We start from the raw sequence: 17,948 nt of genomic DNA, 5'->3' as shown, positions 1-17,948 counted from the left end.
AGGGAGAGCAAGGATGCTCATGACGGAAAGGACAGTGACATGGCAGAACTGTGACAGTGAACCACAGGAGGAAAGGCAAGAGAGACTGGGGTTCTGAAAGGAGGCACTCAGTTCCTCCTGAAGGTGAGGGAGACTAGCGCTGAACAACGGGACCTGTGAGACCCCAAAGTAGGATGAGAAGAGGAGGGAACATGAGCAGGGTGTGTTGGGAAAAGGCAGAAAATGCTCCTGTGGCAGGGCAGGGCCCCCACAGCACCTAGACCCAGGCACTATGGTGACTGCAGGGCTGCTGCTCAGAGGCCGGCCCAGGTGCCCTACAGGGAGAGGGTCCACCACAGAGTGTTCTTCAAGCGCCAGGGAACACAGCAACACCCCGCACCCCCCAACACTCCCAACAATCGCAGAGAGGGCAGACCACAGACCACAGAATATGAGAACAACTTTATTTCAAACTGCTTTGAACTGCGTTGGGAAGTGTGCAAATGCAGCGGAAGAGAGGAAGCCCTGGCTGAACAGGATATGGAGGGAACCCGCTTGGCTGCAGCTCCGGAGCTCCAAAGGTGGCAGCTGCTCATCTTATAGGAACATGCTGGCTCCAACCTGTGAAACAGAGCAGGCTCAGGGACGGGCCCTCAGCCAGGGCCAGCTCACAGCCCTTCTAAGCTACTGGGACTGTGGAAAGGGGCATGGTGTGAGCAACACTCACTTCACAGGTCCTGGAACTTGTCAGTGAGGAACTGCATGGCCGCTGAAACAGAGAGACAGAACCGAGCACTCCAGACCCAGGGAAACAGAAACCCAACCCCGGCCCCCGTGAAGAACCACCTAGCCCTGCAACCAGAAAACCCACCAGCCCTGGGACTGACTCATCCACCCGTCACCTGAATTAAATGTGGAAATGCCTTCTAAGCAGGAAAGTGGTTCTCAGGTGTTGGGCCATCCCAGAACCGTTCAGAACATGTTTCAAAGACAGATAAGCCAGCCAGCAAGCAAACACCATACAAGCAATACCAGGCAGCAGTTAAAGGAAAACACATAAGGTATCTCTAACCGTCCTAAGAGAAGATCTCCGGGACTTGTAGACAAAGTGTACACGGAGTTCAGATGACACATTGCTGTCTGTGCACACCCCTAGCTGAAAAGGCACAGAAGGCTCCAGGGCCAGGCCTGCTTGGTTCTCTTCCCCAGAGGAAGTCAGTCCCAGTGACACCACCTATACCTGCAGTCCACCCCCACCCCCGGCACCTGCAGAACGACACCGCTGTCCATCCCTGCCCCAGCCAGTGCTCCATCATACCTAGTTGGTCTCTAAGGTCTTCAATTTCCCTCTGCAGCAAGATGCACTAGCCCAGGAGACACCAGTGGAAAAGAAATGGTTAGTCAATTCTGGCTTCCTTTCTCCCCGTTCTCCCTCTCTCCCCCAGCCCTTATAGCCCCCATAGCCTGCAGCCCAGTGGTGAGGTGGATTGGCACAAAACCCTCAGTGGAAAGGAGGCACTCACTCTGCATGGGGTATGGTAGGCAGAGGGGATTGGGGAGACACCTAAATTAGTTTAACCTGGACATGGATCCCACCATCTAGTGTGGACCTCTATTTCTAGGAGCCACACAAAGCATTACCCGAGGACAGCCCTGGGCTCCCGGGGGCTGCTGCTGCTGCCTTTCCGGTCTTGGGGGATGGACAGGTGGCTGCCAGTCACCTGAAAGAGAACACAAAATCCAGCTTCCAAGCCGCCCAGTGAGGTGGAAAAGGCCTAGCAGGGTCTAAAGTGAGGCACCATCACCCTCTGCTGGCAACATGTTGCCCCTGCTCTGCCTAGCATCTCCAACCCTCCCTCTGGGACTGTCTTCCCTGTTCTCCCGCGTGAGCCCATCTGCACCTGTGGCCCCCTAGCATTGTGACTCCAGGTTGGACTCCAGCAGTGCGGCAGCCACAGCCAGGCCCTGGGAGGGCCGGTATGGCTGAGCAGGACTTAACAGAAAAGGGCTCAGTACTGCCGAAAGTCTCCTTCCAGAGTTGGAATGTGGGGCACTGCTCCAAATCGCCCCCCACCACACAAACCCCACTCAGAGAGGACAATGTGGCTTAAAGCCAGCCCCGTCGACACCCCATTTCCTGTGGGACAGCTACCTGGGTGGGCAGGGAAACCTGGGAGCACAGCTAAGCCCCCAGAAGCGACAGAGCCAGAGGTTTCCCTCCCTACCCCTCTCCCCTCCACCCCTATCAAACCCGCAAGACTCACCGGAGGGTGCATGGCATCTGGGCACCAGGCGTCTCAAGGTAAAGGCCGAGGGCTGTGAGGTTCCTAGTACTTGGGGAGCTCTGATGTTGGGATCACCACTGCTGTATTCTCCACGATGCACGGACAGAGAAATCAGCTCTGGCTTCTGTGTGGGAAGCTAAAACAGAAATTTTTGAGTCAGGCTGGCAGTGGGGACGGGCGGTGAGTACACATGGGGAGGGGTTGTGTTAAGGTGGAGACTCCAGACTAATCTTATTAACACTTTCTCCCTCAGTCCACCCCAAGACAGGAGGGCTTGCTTAACAGCTAGGGAAGGAGGAATTGGGAAGTTGATGAGTCTAGATGCCCAAGCTTTGCGCCCTGATCCAAACCAGCTGCCAGCCCTGCCTTCCATCCCAGCTCCTCTCTCAGGGAGGAGGCAGGACAACTGCAGAGTGTCCAGAGCCAGGCCTGGCACACACCAAGTGCTCCCTTTAATGTGTGCTCCTAAGAGGAGGACCCCAATCGGGCATCCTAGTGTCCCTGGGCTCCCGATGACAACCTGTGAGCAAGGGATAGAGAGGGCATGGGCAAAGAGGCGTGTGCTGGAAGAGAGGTGGGTGGGGGAAGACAGAGGAGAAAGAGGAAGAGGAGAGCAAGGAGGAGAAGGAGGAGTGCGCAAAGAGAACCTACTCACTTGGGCCCTTGGGACCTCATCTCTATTTGGGTCATTATCTTCTCTGGCCGCAGCCTGGGACTCCCTGGTCTTCCTTCCTGCAGGTTTCTTCCCAGGGCTGCTGTGCTTGGGCTCCTTGGGTCTCACGGACTTCCCCAGGAGCCCCACGCCAGACACTGGCGGGAAGCTAGCCGGATCAGGTGGAACTGCTGAAAGTCTCTGCCCCCAGGCAGGAAAGGCTCCCCGCAGGGCCAGTTCTGGTGCACCCTCTAGGGATTTCTTCTCCTGGGCCACCTTCCTTCCCAGAGTGCCCCGGGGTAGGGGCCCTCTAACGGCAGCTCCTGAGCAGCTGGGCCTGACACCCCTCTTTCCCCACACCATGCTCTGCATTTTCTTCAAGGAAGGCACGTCCAGCTCTCCCACGGCCGGCCTCTCCACGACTGGGGTGAGTCTGCGGGGAGGAGAGGTCAGGAGAGGTCCCTGAACCTGAAGGTAACTCTCCCTGCAGTGGAAACTGGGGCGTCTGCAAGTGTCTCCTGGCTTCTTGGGGCTTCCGGGCTTGGCCTGGCTTCCTTCTTTGGTGCTAATGATCACCCTAATCACCGGTAAGTCGCTGCTCTCATCTGCGGAATCAGAGTCGTCAGTATTCAGCCCGGCGGGGCCTTCCGTGGAGGGCTGCTGGGGATCCACTTGGACGCTCAATCTGCTCTTCGAGCCCCTTTCTGGGTTCTCCGAGGCCGGTCCTGGCCCAGGAACACTGAGGTGGAGAGGGCCGGCAGAGGCCTGCTGCCATTCTCCAGGGCTGGGGCTCAGCGCGCCTCTCCAACTGGGACCGACCTCCAGGTCCGCCCAGATGTCAGTGCACCCTTTGGCAGCGGCGCCTTCTGGGGACGGGTGTCCCTGGACGCTAGACGGCGGCATGATGGTGGCTGGCTCATCAGCCAGGTAGAAAGAGTAGTCCACACCACCCGCTTGGTCGTCGACCGGGGTGCCAGGCCGGCCTTCCTGGCCCCAGAGCACCACCCTTCCCTGCTCTATCAATTCGCTCTCAGGCTCGAAGCTGAAGCTCTCGGGATCTGTGAACCCGCTCTCGCCCTTGCCCTTGCCCTTGCCACTGCGCTGCCCCCCCAAATTGAGGTCTCGGCCGTGGCCGTCGCCCCGTGGGGCTCCCGGGCTGGCGGTGTGGGCACCGGCCTGCTCGCCACCCTCTGGGCCTAAACCAGCCCCGCAAACGGACACTTCATCCGTGGAGCTCATGGCGCCCGCCAGTCCAGACAGCCAGGCTGTGGGGAGACAGTCGTCCTGGTAACAGTGGGAGAGGAGAGCCGAGCCCAGCCAAGCCCAGCCGAGGGGGCCACTCTCAGCTTTGAGCCTGAGAGCGAATTGATACAGCAGGGAAGGGTGGTGCTCTGGAGCCACAGGAACAGCAAGGCCTTTGGGACACCGCCACCCTCACCACAGTCTGCTCACGAGATGTCACTGACAGCGCGTGGCTTTCGGGCTCCCTCAATGCCTGCGTCCTGCCTTCTCATTGTTCCACCCCTTCTCATTGGTCTGCCCATCGCCAATCAGCATGCCCTTTGTTGGGCACGGCTTCTGGGCTTTACCCAATTGGGAGGCAGACTCTTGGATTGCCCGGACGCCCGTGGTTTGGCTGGGTGGCTGTACTCGGGTCAGGTCTTGGGGCCAGGGCCCACTGGAGCTCTCCATCCACCTCTTTCTTCCTGTCCTGCTGCCTCTGGCCAGGCACCTACTTTCCAATGACAGCCACGTCTCTGAGCCCCAGTGTCCCATTGTAAGGCGGAAGTCAAGGGGAGAGCTGCCCCCAGCTCATCAGCTTGGGAGAATAAATGTCCTGATGCAGGAGAAGCACCTGGCACACAGAGGAGCTATCATTAAAAAGTAGGTGCCCGGCCAGAGGGAGCAAGACAGAAAGAAAGAAGTGGATCGAGAGCTCCAGTGCACCCTGGCCCCAAGACCCGACCAGAGTGCATCCACCCAGTCAAATGACGGGCAGCGGGACAAACCAAAAGCCTGTGTCCCTATTGGTTAAAGCCCAGAGGCTTCACCCAACAAAGGGGGCGCTGGTTGGTGGAGGGGGGACCAATGAGAAGGCTCGACACGGGTGTCGAAGGCACGCGGAAGCCACACGCTGTCGGGAGCACGGTACTTCCGCCTGCCGTGAGGGCCGTGGTGTCCTGAAGGCCTTGTTGTTCCTGTCCCGTGGCCTGCTTGGCTGGGCTTGGTTGGGCTCGACCGTCTCCCCATAGGCCAGGGTGCCTGAACTGGCGCCATGAGCTCCCGCGATGAGGTGTCCATTTGGGGGGCCGGTTTCGACCTGAAAGGTGGCGAGCAGGCTGGCACCTGCACAGTCAGCCCTGGAGCCCCACAGGGCCACAGCCGAGGCCTCGATCTGGGGGCACCACACAGCAGCAAGGGCGAGAGCAGGTTCACAGATCCCGAGGGCTTCAGCTTCGAGTCTGAGAGCGAATTGATAGAGCAGGGAAGGGTGGTGCTCTGGGGCCAGGAAGGCCGGCCTGGCACCCCGGTTGACGACCAAGGGGACGGTGTGGACTACTCGTCCTACCTGGTTGATGAGACAGCCGCCATCGTGCCACCATCCAGCATCCAGGGACACCCGTTCCCTGAAGGCGCCACTACTGAAGGGTCCGCTGAAAACTGGGTGGACCTGGAGGTCGGTCCCAGTGGGAGAGGCATGCTGAGCCCCAGCCCTGGAGAATGGCAGCAGGCCTCTGCCGGCCCTCTCCACCTCAGTGTTCCTGAACCAGGCCGGGCCTAGAAGAAGCCAGAAAGGGGCTCGAAGAGCAGATGGAGCGTCCGCGTGGACCCCCAGCAGCCCTCTGTAATAGGCCCCACCAGGATGTCTACCCACGACTCTGATTCCTCCGATGAGACCAGTGACTTACCACTGATGAGGGTGGGCATTCGCCACAAAGAAGGAAGCCAAGCCAAGTTCGGCAGCCACAAGAAGCCAGCAGACACATCCAGACACTCAAGCTTCCACTGCAAGGAGAGTTACTTGCCCGTGCCAGGCCGTTTCCTGACCTCTGCTCCCCGCGGACTCACTCCAGTCGTAGGAGAGCTGGAGGACTCTCCCGGGAAGAAAATGCTGAGCAGGGCCTTGGGAAAGGTGGAGGCCAGGCCCAGCTGCTCAGGAGCTGCCACTGCAGGGGCCCTGCCCTGGGGCCCTTCTAAGAGGAAGATGGCCCAGGAGAAGTCTCTAGGGGGTGCCTCTCAACTGGCCCTATGGAGACCCTTTCCTGCCTGCGGAGAGAGACTCTCAGCCACTCCCCCAGGGCCGGCCACCTCCCAGCCATTGCCTGGTGTGCGGCCGCAGGGGATGTCCAAGAAACCCCAAAAGCCTAAGCACAGCAGCCCTGGGAAGAAACCAGCAGGAAGGAAGACCAGGGAGTCCCAGGCTGCGGCCAGAGAAGATAATGACCCAAATAGAGATGAGGTCCCAAGGGCCCAAGTGAGTAGGTTCTCTTTGCGCACTCCTCTCCCTCTTCATCCTCCTCCTCCTCTGGTCTCCCCCCAGCCTCCTCTCTTCCAGCACACACCTGTTTACCCATGCCCCCTATGTCCCTTGCTCAAGGGTTGTTATCGGAAGGCCAGGGACACTAGAATGCCCAATCAGGGTCTTCGTTGTAGGGGCACACGTTAAAGGGAGTACTTGGTGTGTGACGGGCATACCTCCGGACACTCTGCAGGGGTCCTGCCTCCTCCCCCAGAGAGGAGCTGGGATGGAAGGCAGGGCTGGCAGCTGGTTAGGTTGGGGTGATCCCTTAAAGTGTGGGCCGCAAACCTGGGGCATCTAGGCTCATCAACTTCCCGACTCCTCCTTACTTAGCTGTTGCCCGAGCCACCTGGAAGGGGGCCCAGGCTATCTCACTATCCCCAGTGTTTTCCCTGGCTGGGCTCTGCCTCCTGGCTTGGGGCTGACTGAGGGAGAAAGTGCTAATGAGATTAGGCTCTGGAGTCTCCATCTTACCACAACCCCTCCCATATGTACTCACTGCCCACCCCCACCGCCAGCCCGACTCAGAAATTTCTGTTTTAGCTTCCCACCCACAAGCCAGGACTGCCTCGCCTATCCATGCATCGTGGAGAATTCAGCAGTAGCGACCCCAACATCAGAGCTCCCCAAGTTCCGGGGACTTCAGAGCCCTCTGCCTACAGCCTGGGAGGCCTCATGCCCAGACGCCATGCACCCTCTGGTGAGTCTTGCGGGTTTGATAGGAATGGAGGGGAGAGGGGTCGGGAGGGAAACCTCTGGCTCTGTCGCTTCTGGGGGCTCAGCCTTATTCCCAGGCTTCTCTGCCCACCCAGGCAGGTATCCCATGGGAAATGGGGTGTCGACAGGGCTGGCTTTAAGCCACATCATCCTCTCTGAGTGGGGTTTGTGTGGTGGGGGGCGATTTGGAGCAGCGCTCCAAACTCCAACTCTGGAAGACTTTCGGCAGTACTGAGCCCTTTTCTGTTAAGTCCTGCTCAGCCACACTGGCCCTCCGAGGGCCTGGCTGTGGCTGCCCCACCGCTGGTGTCCAACCCGGAGTCACAACGCTAGGGGGCCACAGGTGCAGATGGGCTCATACTGAGGAACAGGGAAGACAGTCACAGAGGGAGGGTTGGAGATGCTGGGCAGAGCAGGGGCAACATGTTGCCAGCAGAGGGTGATGGTGCCTCACTTTAGACCCTGCTAGGCCTTTTCCACCTCACTGGGCGGCTTGGAAGCTGGATTTTGTGTTCTCTTTCAGGTGACTGGCAGCCACCTGTCCATCCCCCAAGACTGGAAAGGCAGCAGCAGCCCCCGGGAGCCCAGGGCTGTCCTCGGGTAATGTTTTGTGTGGCTCCTAGAAATCCAGGTCCACACTAGATGGTGGGATCTGTGTCTAGGTTAAACTGATAGCTGCATACCCCCCGACCCCCGCCGCCTCCACCTTCTGCACCCCAGGGAGAGAGGGTGCCTCCTTTCCATTGAGGATTCTATGCCAACCCACCTCGCCACTGGGCTGCAGGCTATGGGGGCCACTAAGGGCTGGGGGAGACAGGGAGGACAGGGAGAGAGGAGGCCAGAATTGACTAACCATTTATCTTCCTCTGGTGTCTCCTGGACTAGTGCATCCGGCTGCAGAGGGAAATTGAGGACCTTAGAGACCAACTAGGTATGAGGGAGCCCTGGCTGGGGCAGGGATGGACAGCGGTGTCGTTCTGCAGGTGCCGGGGGCAGGGTGGACTGTAGGTACAGGCGGCATCACTGGGACTGACTTTCCTTTGGGGAAGAGAACCAAGCAGGCCTGGCCCTGGAGCCTTCTGTGCCTTTCCAGCTAGGGGTGTGCACAGACAGCAATGTGTCATCTGAACTCCATGTACACTTAGTCCACGAGTCCCAGAACTCTCCTTCTCTTAGGACGGTTAGAGATACCTCATGTGTTTTCCCTACAAGCCTGGTAGGGCTTGTATGGTGTTTGCTTGCTGGCTGGCTTATCTGTCTTTGAAACACGTTCTGAACGGTTCTGGGATGCCCCAGCACCTGAGAACCACTTTCCTGCTTAGAAGGCATTTCTACATTTAATTCAGGTGACGCGTGGATGAGTCAGTCCCAGGGCTGGTGGGGTTTCTGGTTGCGGGGCTAGGTTGTTCCCCACGGGGGCCGGGGTTGGGTTTCTGTTTCCCTGGGTCTGGAGTGCCTGATTCTGTCTCTCTGTTTCAGCGGCCATGCAGTCCTTCACTGACAAGTTCCAGGACCTGTGAAGTGAGTGTTGCACACACCATGCCTCTTCCCACAGTCCCTGTAGCTTAGGAGGGCTGTGGGCTGGCCCTGGCTGGGGGCCCGTCCCTGAGCTGCTCTGTTTCACAGGTTGGAGCCAGCATCTTCCTACAAGATGAACAGCTGCCACCTTTGGAGCTCCGGAGCTGCAGCCAAGCGGGTTCCCTCCATATCCTGTTCAGCCAGGGCTTCCTCTCTTCCGCTGCATTTGCACACTTCCCAACGCAGTTCAAAGCAATTTGAAATAAAGTCGTTCTCATATTCTGTGGTCTGTGGTCTGCCCTCTCTGTGATTGTTGGGAGTGTTGGGGTGTGCCGGGTGTTGCTCCGTTTCCTGGCGCTGGAAGAACAGTTCCCCTGGCGCTCTGTGGTGGGCCCTCTCCCTGCGGGGTGCCTGGGCCAGCCTCTGAGCAGCAGCCCTGCACTCAGGCTCACCATAGTGCCCTGGGTCTAGGTGCTGTGGGGGCCCTGCCCGGCCACAGCAGCATTTCCTGCCTTTCTCCTACACGTCCTGCTCATGGTCCGTCCTCTTCTCCTCTTACTTTGGGGTGTCACAGGTCCCCTTCTTCAGTGCTTTTCTCCCTCTCCTTCAGCAGGAACTGTTGGACTCCTTCTAGAACCCCTGTCTCTCTCACCTTTCCTCTTGCGGTTCACCGTCCCAGTTCTGCCCTGTCACCGTCCTTTCCATCGTGAGCATCTTTGCCCTCCCAGTGGCTTCATGTGGGTGGCCTTTCCTGCACGATTATTTCCATGCTGTTGAGGAACACAATGGAGCCCAGTCCTCTTTCTGGAGCTGTTATGTCCCTCCAATGCCACCATGCACACGGTCAGGTCATCTGGGCCAGTAACCTGCGTGGCATCCTCAGTTCCTCTTAGCCCTCACCTTTGAACCTCAGTTACCAAATCCGGTCAGGTTTCCTCCTTAGTTTTAGTAGCCAGGTGGAGGCAGAAGCCACCTCCTGGTGGGTGGCGGAGCCAAAGGGAAGGTACAGGGAACGCTGAAGAAAAGGGCGGGTTCATCTCTTGGTTGGAGGCCGGGGCACTGAGTCTGTTCTGGTGCCTGCGGGCCAACCTGGTAGAAACTGCGGGCTGGGAGCTACACGGAAGGCGGCTTCCACATCCTTGGCGTCCTATAGGCAGCCAACAGCCCCTTCTGCAGCTGGTCGGCTCCATACCCTTGATTTGAAAATGGCCAGCTGCTTTCCAGGGAAAGTGTCGATGCTAGGCCTGGCTGTTCTTGGATGGTCCCCATGAAATATCATTTCACCACCCCCAAGGCCGCAGGTTTTTGTGGATGTGATATTTCCATGTCCCTGCCCAGTCTTCCAGATTGCCTCTCGAGGTCACATGAGATTTCCTCGAGCTCCCTATTCTGCCTTCACCCTCCCCGACAGTTGGGATCGCCCGCTACCTTCAGCCGGAATCCTCGACTGGGTGGGCCCCAGATTCGGGCACAGATTCCGATTCCAGTGAGGAGGTGTGTGTAGGTTCTCCCTGCTCCCATCGCCAAGAGACTGGGTGTTGAATAGACAAAGACAGTAGAAATGCAGATACCACTCAAGGTTAGTGTGTGTGTGTGTGTGTGTGTGTGTGTGCACGCCTGCATGAGCATGCCCCTGCATGCACCTGCTTGGGAATCAAATTAATTGGGGGTGCTCTCCCTTGAGCAAGAAAGAGATGATTCACGGAGTGGAGGCAGTGGTGAAGGATCCGTGAAGGATCAAATGCGCAAAAGCAGGGCTGAGATCTACCTTTGACAAGAGGTGTTGTTCAATTCTAACACCTAGGAGGGCACAGACTGGGACAAATGGGACATCCCCAAACACAGGGATGGGTGTCAGGCTCTCAGAATGTTGGAGGCACCACAGTAGGCTCCTGATCCTCCGCAGGATGGATGGGATGTCTCAGCACTCCCGTGTGTGGGTGCAGTGATAATACCTCAGAGTCGCTGGTTGGTGCCTCATCTAGGAAGCGGGGATCTCCCATGGGAGGGTGCTGTGACTTGACATGGGCAGGGTGGGAACAGTGCAGGTGGAAAGCCAGAAAGAGGGACTGCCCTGGGACAGCTAGTCAGGCTCGGTACCTGCCTTCCCACATACTCTCACTGTGTCTCACTGCCGGGATGGGGTGGGACTATCACGCACATGGAGGGCCAATCACAGGCCTCAAAGACGTAAATAAATGATGGTGGGGACCTACCCCATCCGCATCAAACCCCTCGCCTGAGAGGGTTGGCTTGATTCCTTGGGCCAAGACTTTGACCCTGACACAGGTGGTTGTTTCTTGGGGGGATAACACAGTGGGCTGGTGTCTGGGGGAAGACGTGTGTCAGGGACTCTCCAGCTTGGGTTTTTGCCACCGGAGACATCTAGGCAGGTTCTGGTGGGGTGAGAACTCCACCCCTATCACTGCCCTGGGGGGCATGGGCCGTGGTCGACAGAGTGTGGAAGGGGAGAAGCCCGTGGACAGAGTCATGGAAGGCGTGAACCCATCCCCCGGTGGCTGGATTTGCAAGCCCTGCCTCTCAGCACACCACCTCGGTTTCATATTCAGACCACCTCCCGCACAATAGTGAGGCTGTAACATGTACACCCCAGGCCATGGTCAGGCGGAGCCTTCCAGTTCTAGGGGATATAAGTGCAGAATCCGAGGTTCCTCGGATTAGCGCAATCCATCTGGGCCCCAGTGGAGAGGAAGAGGTTGAGCACCTCCCCTTATTCAGTGACCCCCTTTTGCTTTTCCCTCAAGCCTGCTCTCCCACCAAGAGGATTGTGGGGTCTGGGCTGGAGAGCCTTAGACCCCCTCCTGCCTTGTCCTGCCACTCAGTTCAGATGGGCTCCGGAGGTCTGCCGAGCTGAGTGCCTGCCCCTGATGCAGCCACAGTGGCGGAGCCCTGAACAGAATCCCACCTACACCCAGTGCCAGGGCTGCCACAGGTACATTTCCAGATGAGACCTCTTACTCTTCAGAAAAGACCATCTCCTCTTCAGACTCCAGCTAGGGCCAAAGGTGTGTGAGTCTCCTCACATGCCCGCCAGCCAGAGTCCCCAAGAGTGGCCTTCCAGGCTGTGGCCGAGGCCCAGGGCACCGTACGCAGGGATGTGAGATGGCAATCATGGGATCACAGTGGTCATGGTGAGTAACAGCCATGAACTTTAGCCTGCCTGGAACGCACTCCTGGATGAACTTGGACAACCTCATGCACATCTGTCCTCAACCTCCACCCCAAGAACTCCTCCTTTTCCCCACACATTTTCTCATCATGCGTTTCCTCTAAGGATGAGGCCAACACCAGTGTTTGCCAGGTACGGCCGCGTAGGCTGTGGCCGCCAGGGTGGCCATGCAAACTCTATCTGTGGGATTCCAGGGTGCTCCGTTCTCGTGATCCAGCGTGAACGGCGCCCATGTGGTTGTGCAATGTTGAAGTCCAGGTCACTACCATGCAGAGCGAGGAACAGAAGGTTGGCAGGGTTTTGGAAGCCTCCTGTTTGCCCCAACCCGATCACAACCTCCCCCTTTGCACACCCCAGAGGTAATCACTGTGCTGACTTTTCCAATAATCACTCACTTTCTTTTACAGGGCTAATAATTCCCAGTTAATAACCCTCACCAAGATATAAAAGTTAGAGGCAGTTAAATGTAAAATTATATGTTTGAAACATAATACACACACACACACACACACACACATACTCTCTCTCACACACACCCACGCATACACACACACTTACAGAGAGAACTCAGAAGCTGGCCCTCTGACAAACAGTTGTAAGGTGATCAAGCCAGGTAACTACTACTGAGGTTATGAAACTGTACATTGCACCTTCAGAGAATTGTGATCAGAATGTCTTTCTCTGAAGGAAGCCAAATGCACATGCATATACCGTGTGATTCCATTTATATGACATTCTGGAAAAGGCAAATCTGTAGCAACAGAAAACAGATTGGTGGTTGCCAAGGTCTGAGGGTTAAGACTAGGAGTTCACTACCAGAGGGCGTGAGGGAAACTGGGGGAGATGCCGATGCTCTATTTCTATGTATACTGTGCTGGTGTTTCCACAGCAGTATGAATTTACAAAATCCCATACACCTGTGTGTAGTTATAGTCCAATAGTCCTGACTTTTTAGGAAAAAAAAAAAGAATTGTCAGCAATACATCTTGAATTGATATTGACATTTAGTCAATACTTTTAGTGACTACAAAAAGTGTGTCTTTCTCCCCGAATCTGTTAATGTGGAGAATTATAGCACTGTATTTTCTGAAGGGAAATTAAGTTTGTATTTCTGGGATGAAGCCAATATTAGTCATACCATATTAGGCGTTTTCCTTTTATATCCTGTAGGCTTCTGTGTGCTAAGATTCTGGTTCTGATTTTTGCTTCTATGTCATGAGCCTGTGATTGATCTGCAATATTTCTCTAAGTGTCCTTGCAGGATTTGGTATCGAGGTTATGCCAAGCTCATACAGTGAGTGGAGGATTGTTCCTCCCTTTCAATTTTCTGCACGAGTTTGTGTAAAATGGAAGATATGTATTCCTAGGATGTTTGTCAGAATATGGTGGGGAATCCTGGAGTTTATTAGTAGAAAGACTTTGACTACTCATATCTTTCTGTAATGATTCTGGAACGGTTCAGGTTGGCTGTTCCTTCTTGTGTCAGTTTTGGCGGGTTTGGTTTCCTAGCAATTGGTGACTTTTTCGTTGTTTTCAAACTGACTGGAATAAAATGGTCCATAATACGCCCTTCAACACAGATTGCATTTGTTTAAATTTTGGAGCCACAGGAGAGTTGCAGGGAAAGCACAAGGAGCACCCATACATATATTCTTCTACTGCATCCTCCAATTGTTACCATTTTCTCACATTTGCTTCAGCCCTCCCTCCATGCCGCGCCCCCATCTTTTTCTGAGCGTGTGCATGTATTTTTTTTTATTGTTTTGTGGAATCATTTGAGATCCATTGGAATCACTTAGATCCATCATCCGTAAATACTGCAGCATGTATCGCCTGCAAGGAAGCATGGGCTCCCACAAAACCTTAATGCCACCATGACACTCAGGAAATGTAACATTGAGACCACACAATTTTCTACTGTATGATCACATGAAACATTTTCCGATTGTCCCCATGGTCCCATAGTATCCCTCATGGCTGCTTTCTAACAAAATTCTCTTTCCAACCAAACATCATACTTTGCATTTAGATGTCAAGTCTCTTTTGAGACAGGGTCTCCCTCTGTCTCCCAGGCTGGTGGGCAGTGTTGCGAACCTGGCTAAGTGCAGCCTTGACCTCCCAGGCTCAAGCCATCCTCCCACCTCAGCTTGGACCTCCTGAGTAGCTTGGACTACAGGCATGCGCCACCATGCCCAGCTAATTTTTGAAATACTTTTTGTAGAGACGGGGTTTCACCATGTTGCCCAGGCTCGTCTGGAACTCCTGAGCTCAAGCCATCCACCCGCCTAGGTCTCCCAAAATGTTGGGATTATAGGTGTGAGCCATGGTTCCCAGCCCGTCAAGTCTCTTCAGAGGCCTTTAAAGTGTGCTTTAAAGCAATGTTTAAAATATGCTTTAAACCAGTGCAGTTGTTTTCAGGAAGCCCTTGAACTTGGGTTTGTCAAATGGCTTCCTTGTGATTAAACTCAGGTAAGTTTAACATTTTTGACAAGACTACTGCATAGCAAATGTGCTGTCCTTCTCGGTGCATGACATCAGCAGATTCTCCATGTAGGCTTCTCTTATGACTGGTGATGTTCATCTTGACCATGTGGCCAGGGCGTTGTTCCAGATTACTCCATTGTGAAGGTGCCATCTTCTCTTTGTATTTACTTAGCTATGTGCTGTTACTGCATGGGCACTCCGTGTGAATATCCAGTTCCCCCACAATATCCTCTTTCTATCTTTTGGATGTCTGCCTATCATATGATTTGGATCTGTGTCCTCAGCAAGTCTCGTGTCAAACTGTGACTTCTAATGTTGGAGGTGGGGCCTGGTGGGAGGTGACTGGATCATGGGGCTGGATTTTTCAGGAATGGTTTAGCAGCATCCACTTGGTACTGTCCTCACGGTCGTGAGTGAGTTGTCATGAGTCTGGTCATTTAAAAGTGTGTGACACCTCCCCCTGCTCTCTCTTGCTCTTGCTCCTACCATGTAAAATGTACCTGCTCCTGTTTCACCTTCTGCCATGATTGCAAGCTTCCTGAGTCCTCCCAGAAGCAGTAGCCACTACACTTCCTGTATAGCCTGCAGAACCATGAGCTCTTCTCTTTATAAATGTCTCGGTCTTGGGTATTTCTTTATAGCAACACAAGAACGGATGTAACATCATTTGTGCTTATTTCTCCCTTTTCTTTCCTGATAGTGGTGCCCTTCTCCCTTGTTTTCTTGACCAGTCTCACAAGACTTTTACCAATTTCATTCCTCTTCCAAACACCCAACTTCTGGTTTTGTGATCCTTATGCTTGTTTCCACTTTCACTGATTTCTGCTTTTACCATATTTCCTTCTACTTTCCTTGGTCTTATGTTGCTCTTGTTTTTCAAACTTTTTCTCATTAATTGTCTGCTATTCTATTTTATATGGTTTGGCTGTGTCCCCACTCAAATCTCAAGTTGAATTGTATCTCCCAGAATTCCTACCTGTTGTGGGAGGGACCCAGGGGAAGGTAATTGAATCATGGGGGCCAGCCTTTCCACTGCTATTCTCATGATAATGAATAAGTCTCACAAGATCTGATGGACTTATCAGGAGTTTCTGCTTTTGCTTCTTCCTCATTTTCTCTTGCCATCACCACATAAGAAGCACCTTTTGCCTCCTGCCATGATTCTGAGACCTCCCCAGCCACGTGGAACTGTAAGCCCAATTAAACCTTTTCCTTCCCAGTCTTGGGTATGTCTTTATCGGCAGTGTGAAAATGGACTAATAGAGTAAATTTGTACTAGTAGAGTGGGGCGCTGTTGAAAAGATACCCGAAAACATCGGAGCAACTTTGGAACTGGGTAACAGCCAGAGGTTGGAACAGTTTTAAGGCCTCAGAAGAAGAGAGGAAAATGTGGGAACATTTGGAACTTCCTAGAGACTTGTTGAATGGCTTTGCCTAAAATGCTGATAGTGATATGAATAATAAGGTCCAGGCTGAGGTGGTCTCAGATGGAGATGAGGAACTTGTTGGGAACTGGAGGAAAGTTGACTCTTGTTTTGTTTTAGCAAAGAGACTGGCAGCATTTTGCCCCTGCCCTAAAGATTTGTGGAACTTTGAACTTGAGAGAGATGATTCAGGGTATCTGGTGGCAGAAACTTCTAAGCAGCAAAGGATTCAAAAGGTGACTTGCCTGCTGTTAAAAGCATTCAGTTTTAAAAGGGAAACAGCAACTTGAAGCATTCCCTTTGAAAACTGGCACAAGACAGGGATGCCCTCTCTCACCACACCCATTCAACATAGTGTTGGAAGTTCTGGCCAGGGCAATCAGGCAGGAGAAAGAAATAAAGGGCATTCAATTAGGAAAAGAGGAAGTCAAATTGTCCCTGTTTGCAGATGACATGACTGTATATTTAGAAAACCCCATCGTCTCAGCCCAAAATCTCCTTATGCTGATAAGCAACTTCAGCAAAGTCTCAGGACACAAAATCAATGTGCAAAAATTACAAGCATTCCTATACACCAAGAACACACAAACAGAGAGCCAAATCATGAGTGAATTGCCATTCACAATTGCTTCAAAGAGAATAAAATACCTAGGAATCCAACTTACAAGGGATGTGAAGGATCTCTTCAAGGAGAACTACAAACCACTGCTCAATGAAATAAAAGAAGATACAAACAAATGGAAGAACATTCCATGCTCATGGATAGGAAGAATCAATATCGTGAAAATGGCCATACTGCCCAAGGTAACTTATAGATTCAATGCCATCCCCATCAAGCTACCAATGACTTCACAGAATTGGAAAAAACTACTTTAAAGTTCATATGGAACCAAAAAAGAGCCCACATTGACAAGACAATCCTAAGCCAAAAGAACAAAGCTGGAGACATCACACTACCTGACTTCAAACTATACTTCAAGGCTACAGTAACCAAAACAGCATGGTACTGGTACCAAAACAGAGATACAGACCAATGGAAAAGAACAGAGCCTTCAGAAATAATATCACACATCTACAACCATTTGATCTTTGACAAACCTGACAAAAACAAGAAATGGGGAAAGGATTCCCTATTTAATAAATGGTGCAGGGAAAACTGGCTAGCCATATGTAGAAAGCTGAAACTGTATCCCTTCCTTACACCTTATACAAAAATTAATTCAAGATGGATTAAAGACTTAAATATTAGACCAAAAACCATAAAAACCCTAGAAGAAAACCTAGGTAATACCATTCAGGACATAGGCATGGGCAAGGACTTCATGACTAAAACACCAAAAGCAATGGCAACAAAAGCCAAAATTGACAAATGGTATCTAATTAAACTAAAGAGCTTCTGCACAGCAAAAGAAACTACCATCAGAGTGAACAGGCAGTGTACAGAATGGGAGGAAATTTTTGCAATCTACTTATCTGACAAAGGGCAAATACCCAGAATCTACAATGAACTCAAACAAATTTACAAGAAATAAACAAACAACCCCATCAACAAGTGGGCGAAGGATATGAACAGACACTTCTCAAAAGAAGACATTTATGCAGCCAACAGACACATGAAAAAATGCTCATCATCACTGGCCATCAGAGAAATGCAAATCAAAACCACAATGAGATACCATCTTACACCAGTTAGAATGGCGATCATTAAAAAGTCAGGAAGCAACAGGTGCTGGAGAGGATGTGGAGAAATAGGAACACTTTTATGCTGTTGGTGAGACTGTAAACTAGTTCAACCATGTGGAAGACAGTGTGACGATTCCTCAGGGATCTTGAACTAGAAATACCATTTGACCCAGCCATCCCATTACTGGATATATATCCAAAGGACTATAAATCATGCTTCTATAAAGACACATGCTGACATATGTTTATTACGGCACTATTCACAATAGCAAAGACTTGGAACCAACCCAAATGTCCATCAATGATAGACTGGATTAAGGAAATGTGGCACATATACACCATGGAATATTATGCAGCCATAAAAAAGGATGAGTTCATGTCCTTTGTAGAGACATGGATGAAGCTGGAAACCATCATTCTGAGCAAACTATAGTAAGGACAGAAAACCAAACACCACATGTTCTCACTCATAGGTGGGAATTGAACAATGAGAACA

General features: G+C 52.9%; 2 protein-coding genes across 2 annotated transcripts; one reads left to right on the top strand and one right to left on the bottom strand.

The window, feature by feature from the left end:
* Nucleotides 1-426: 426 nt before the first annotated feature.
* On the bottom strand, nucleotides 427-4,413 carry CXHOC101059915 (chromosome X LOC101059915 homolog). The gene is made up of 6 exons (XM_019019036.2): nucleotides 2,920-4,413; nucleotides 2,244-2,400; nucleotides 1,621-1,700; nucleotides 1,298-1,343; nucleotides 707-748; nucleotides 427-600 (listed from the first exon to the last, which is right to left on the bottom strand). Exons 1-5 carry the CDS (start codon nucleotides 4,153-4,155, stop codon nucleotides 708-710), a joined length of 1,560 nt encoding a protein of 519 aa, XP_018874581.2. The 5' UTR covers nucleotides 4,156-4,413; the 3' UTR covers nucleotides 427-600; nucleotide 707.
* A 744-nt stretch (nucleotides 4,414-5,157) lies between these two features.
* On the top strand, nucleotides 5,158-8,878 carry LOC101141782 (uncharacterized protein CXorf49-like). Its single transcript, XM_019019035.4, is given in 6 exon segments — nucleotides 5,158-6,391; nucleotides 6,980-7,136; nucleotides 7,677-7,753; nucleotides 8,039-8,084; nucleotides 8,633-8,674; nucleotides 8,780-8,878. Coding segments are annotated over 5 exon segments (1,521 nt in total). The 5' UTR covers nucleotides 5,158-5,191; the 3' UTR covers nucleotide 8,674; nucleotides 8,780-8,878.
* The last annotated feature ends 9,070 nt before the right edge of the window (nucleotides 8,879-17,948 follow it).

This window comes from Gorilla gorilla, chromosome X (genome assembly GCF_029281585.2).
Source record: "Gorilla gorilla gorilla isolate KB3781 chromosome X, NHGRI_mGorGor1-v2.1_pri, whole genome shotgun sequence".
In the NCBI taxonomy this organism is placed as follows: Eukaryota; Metazoa; Chordata; class Mammalia; order Primates; family Hominidae; genus Gorilla; species Gorilla gorilla.
Note: the sequence above shows the minus strand (reverse complement) of the source record. Positions and strands in the feature narration are given on the sequence as shown.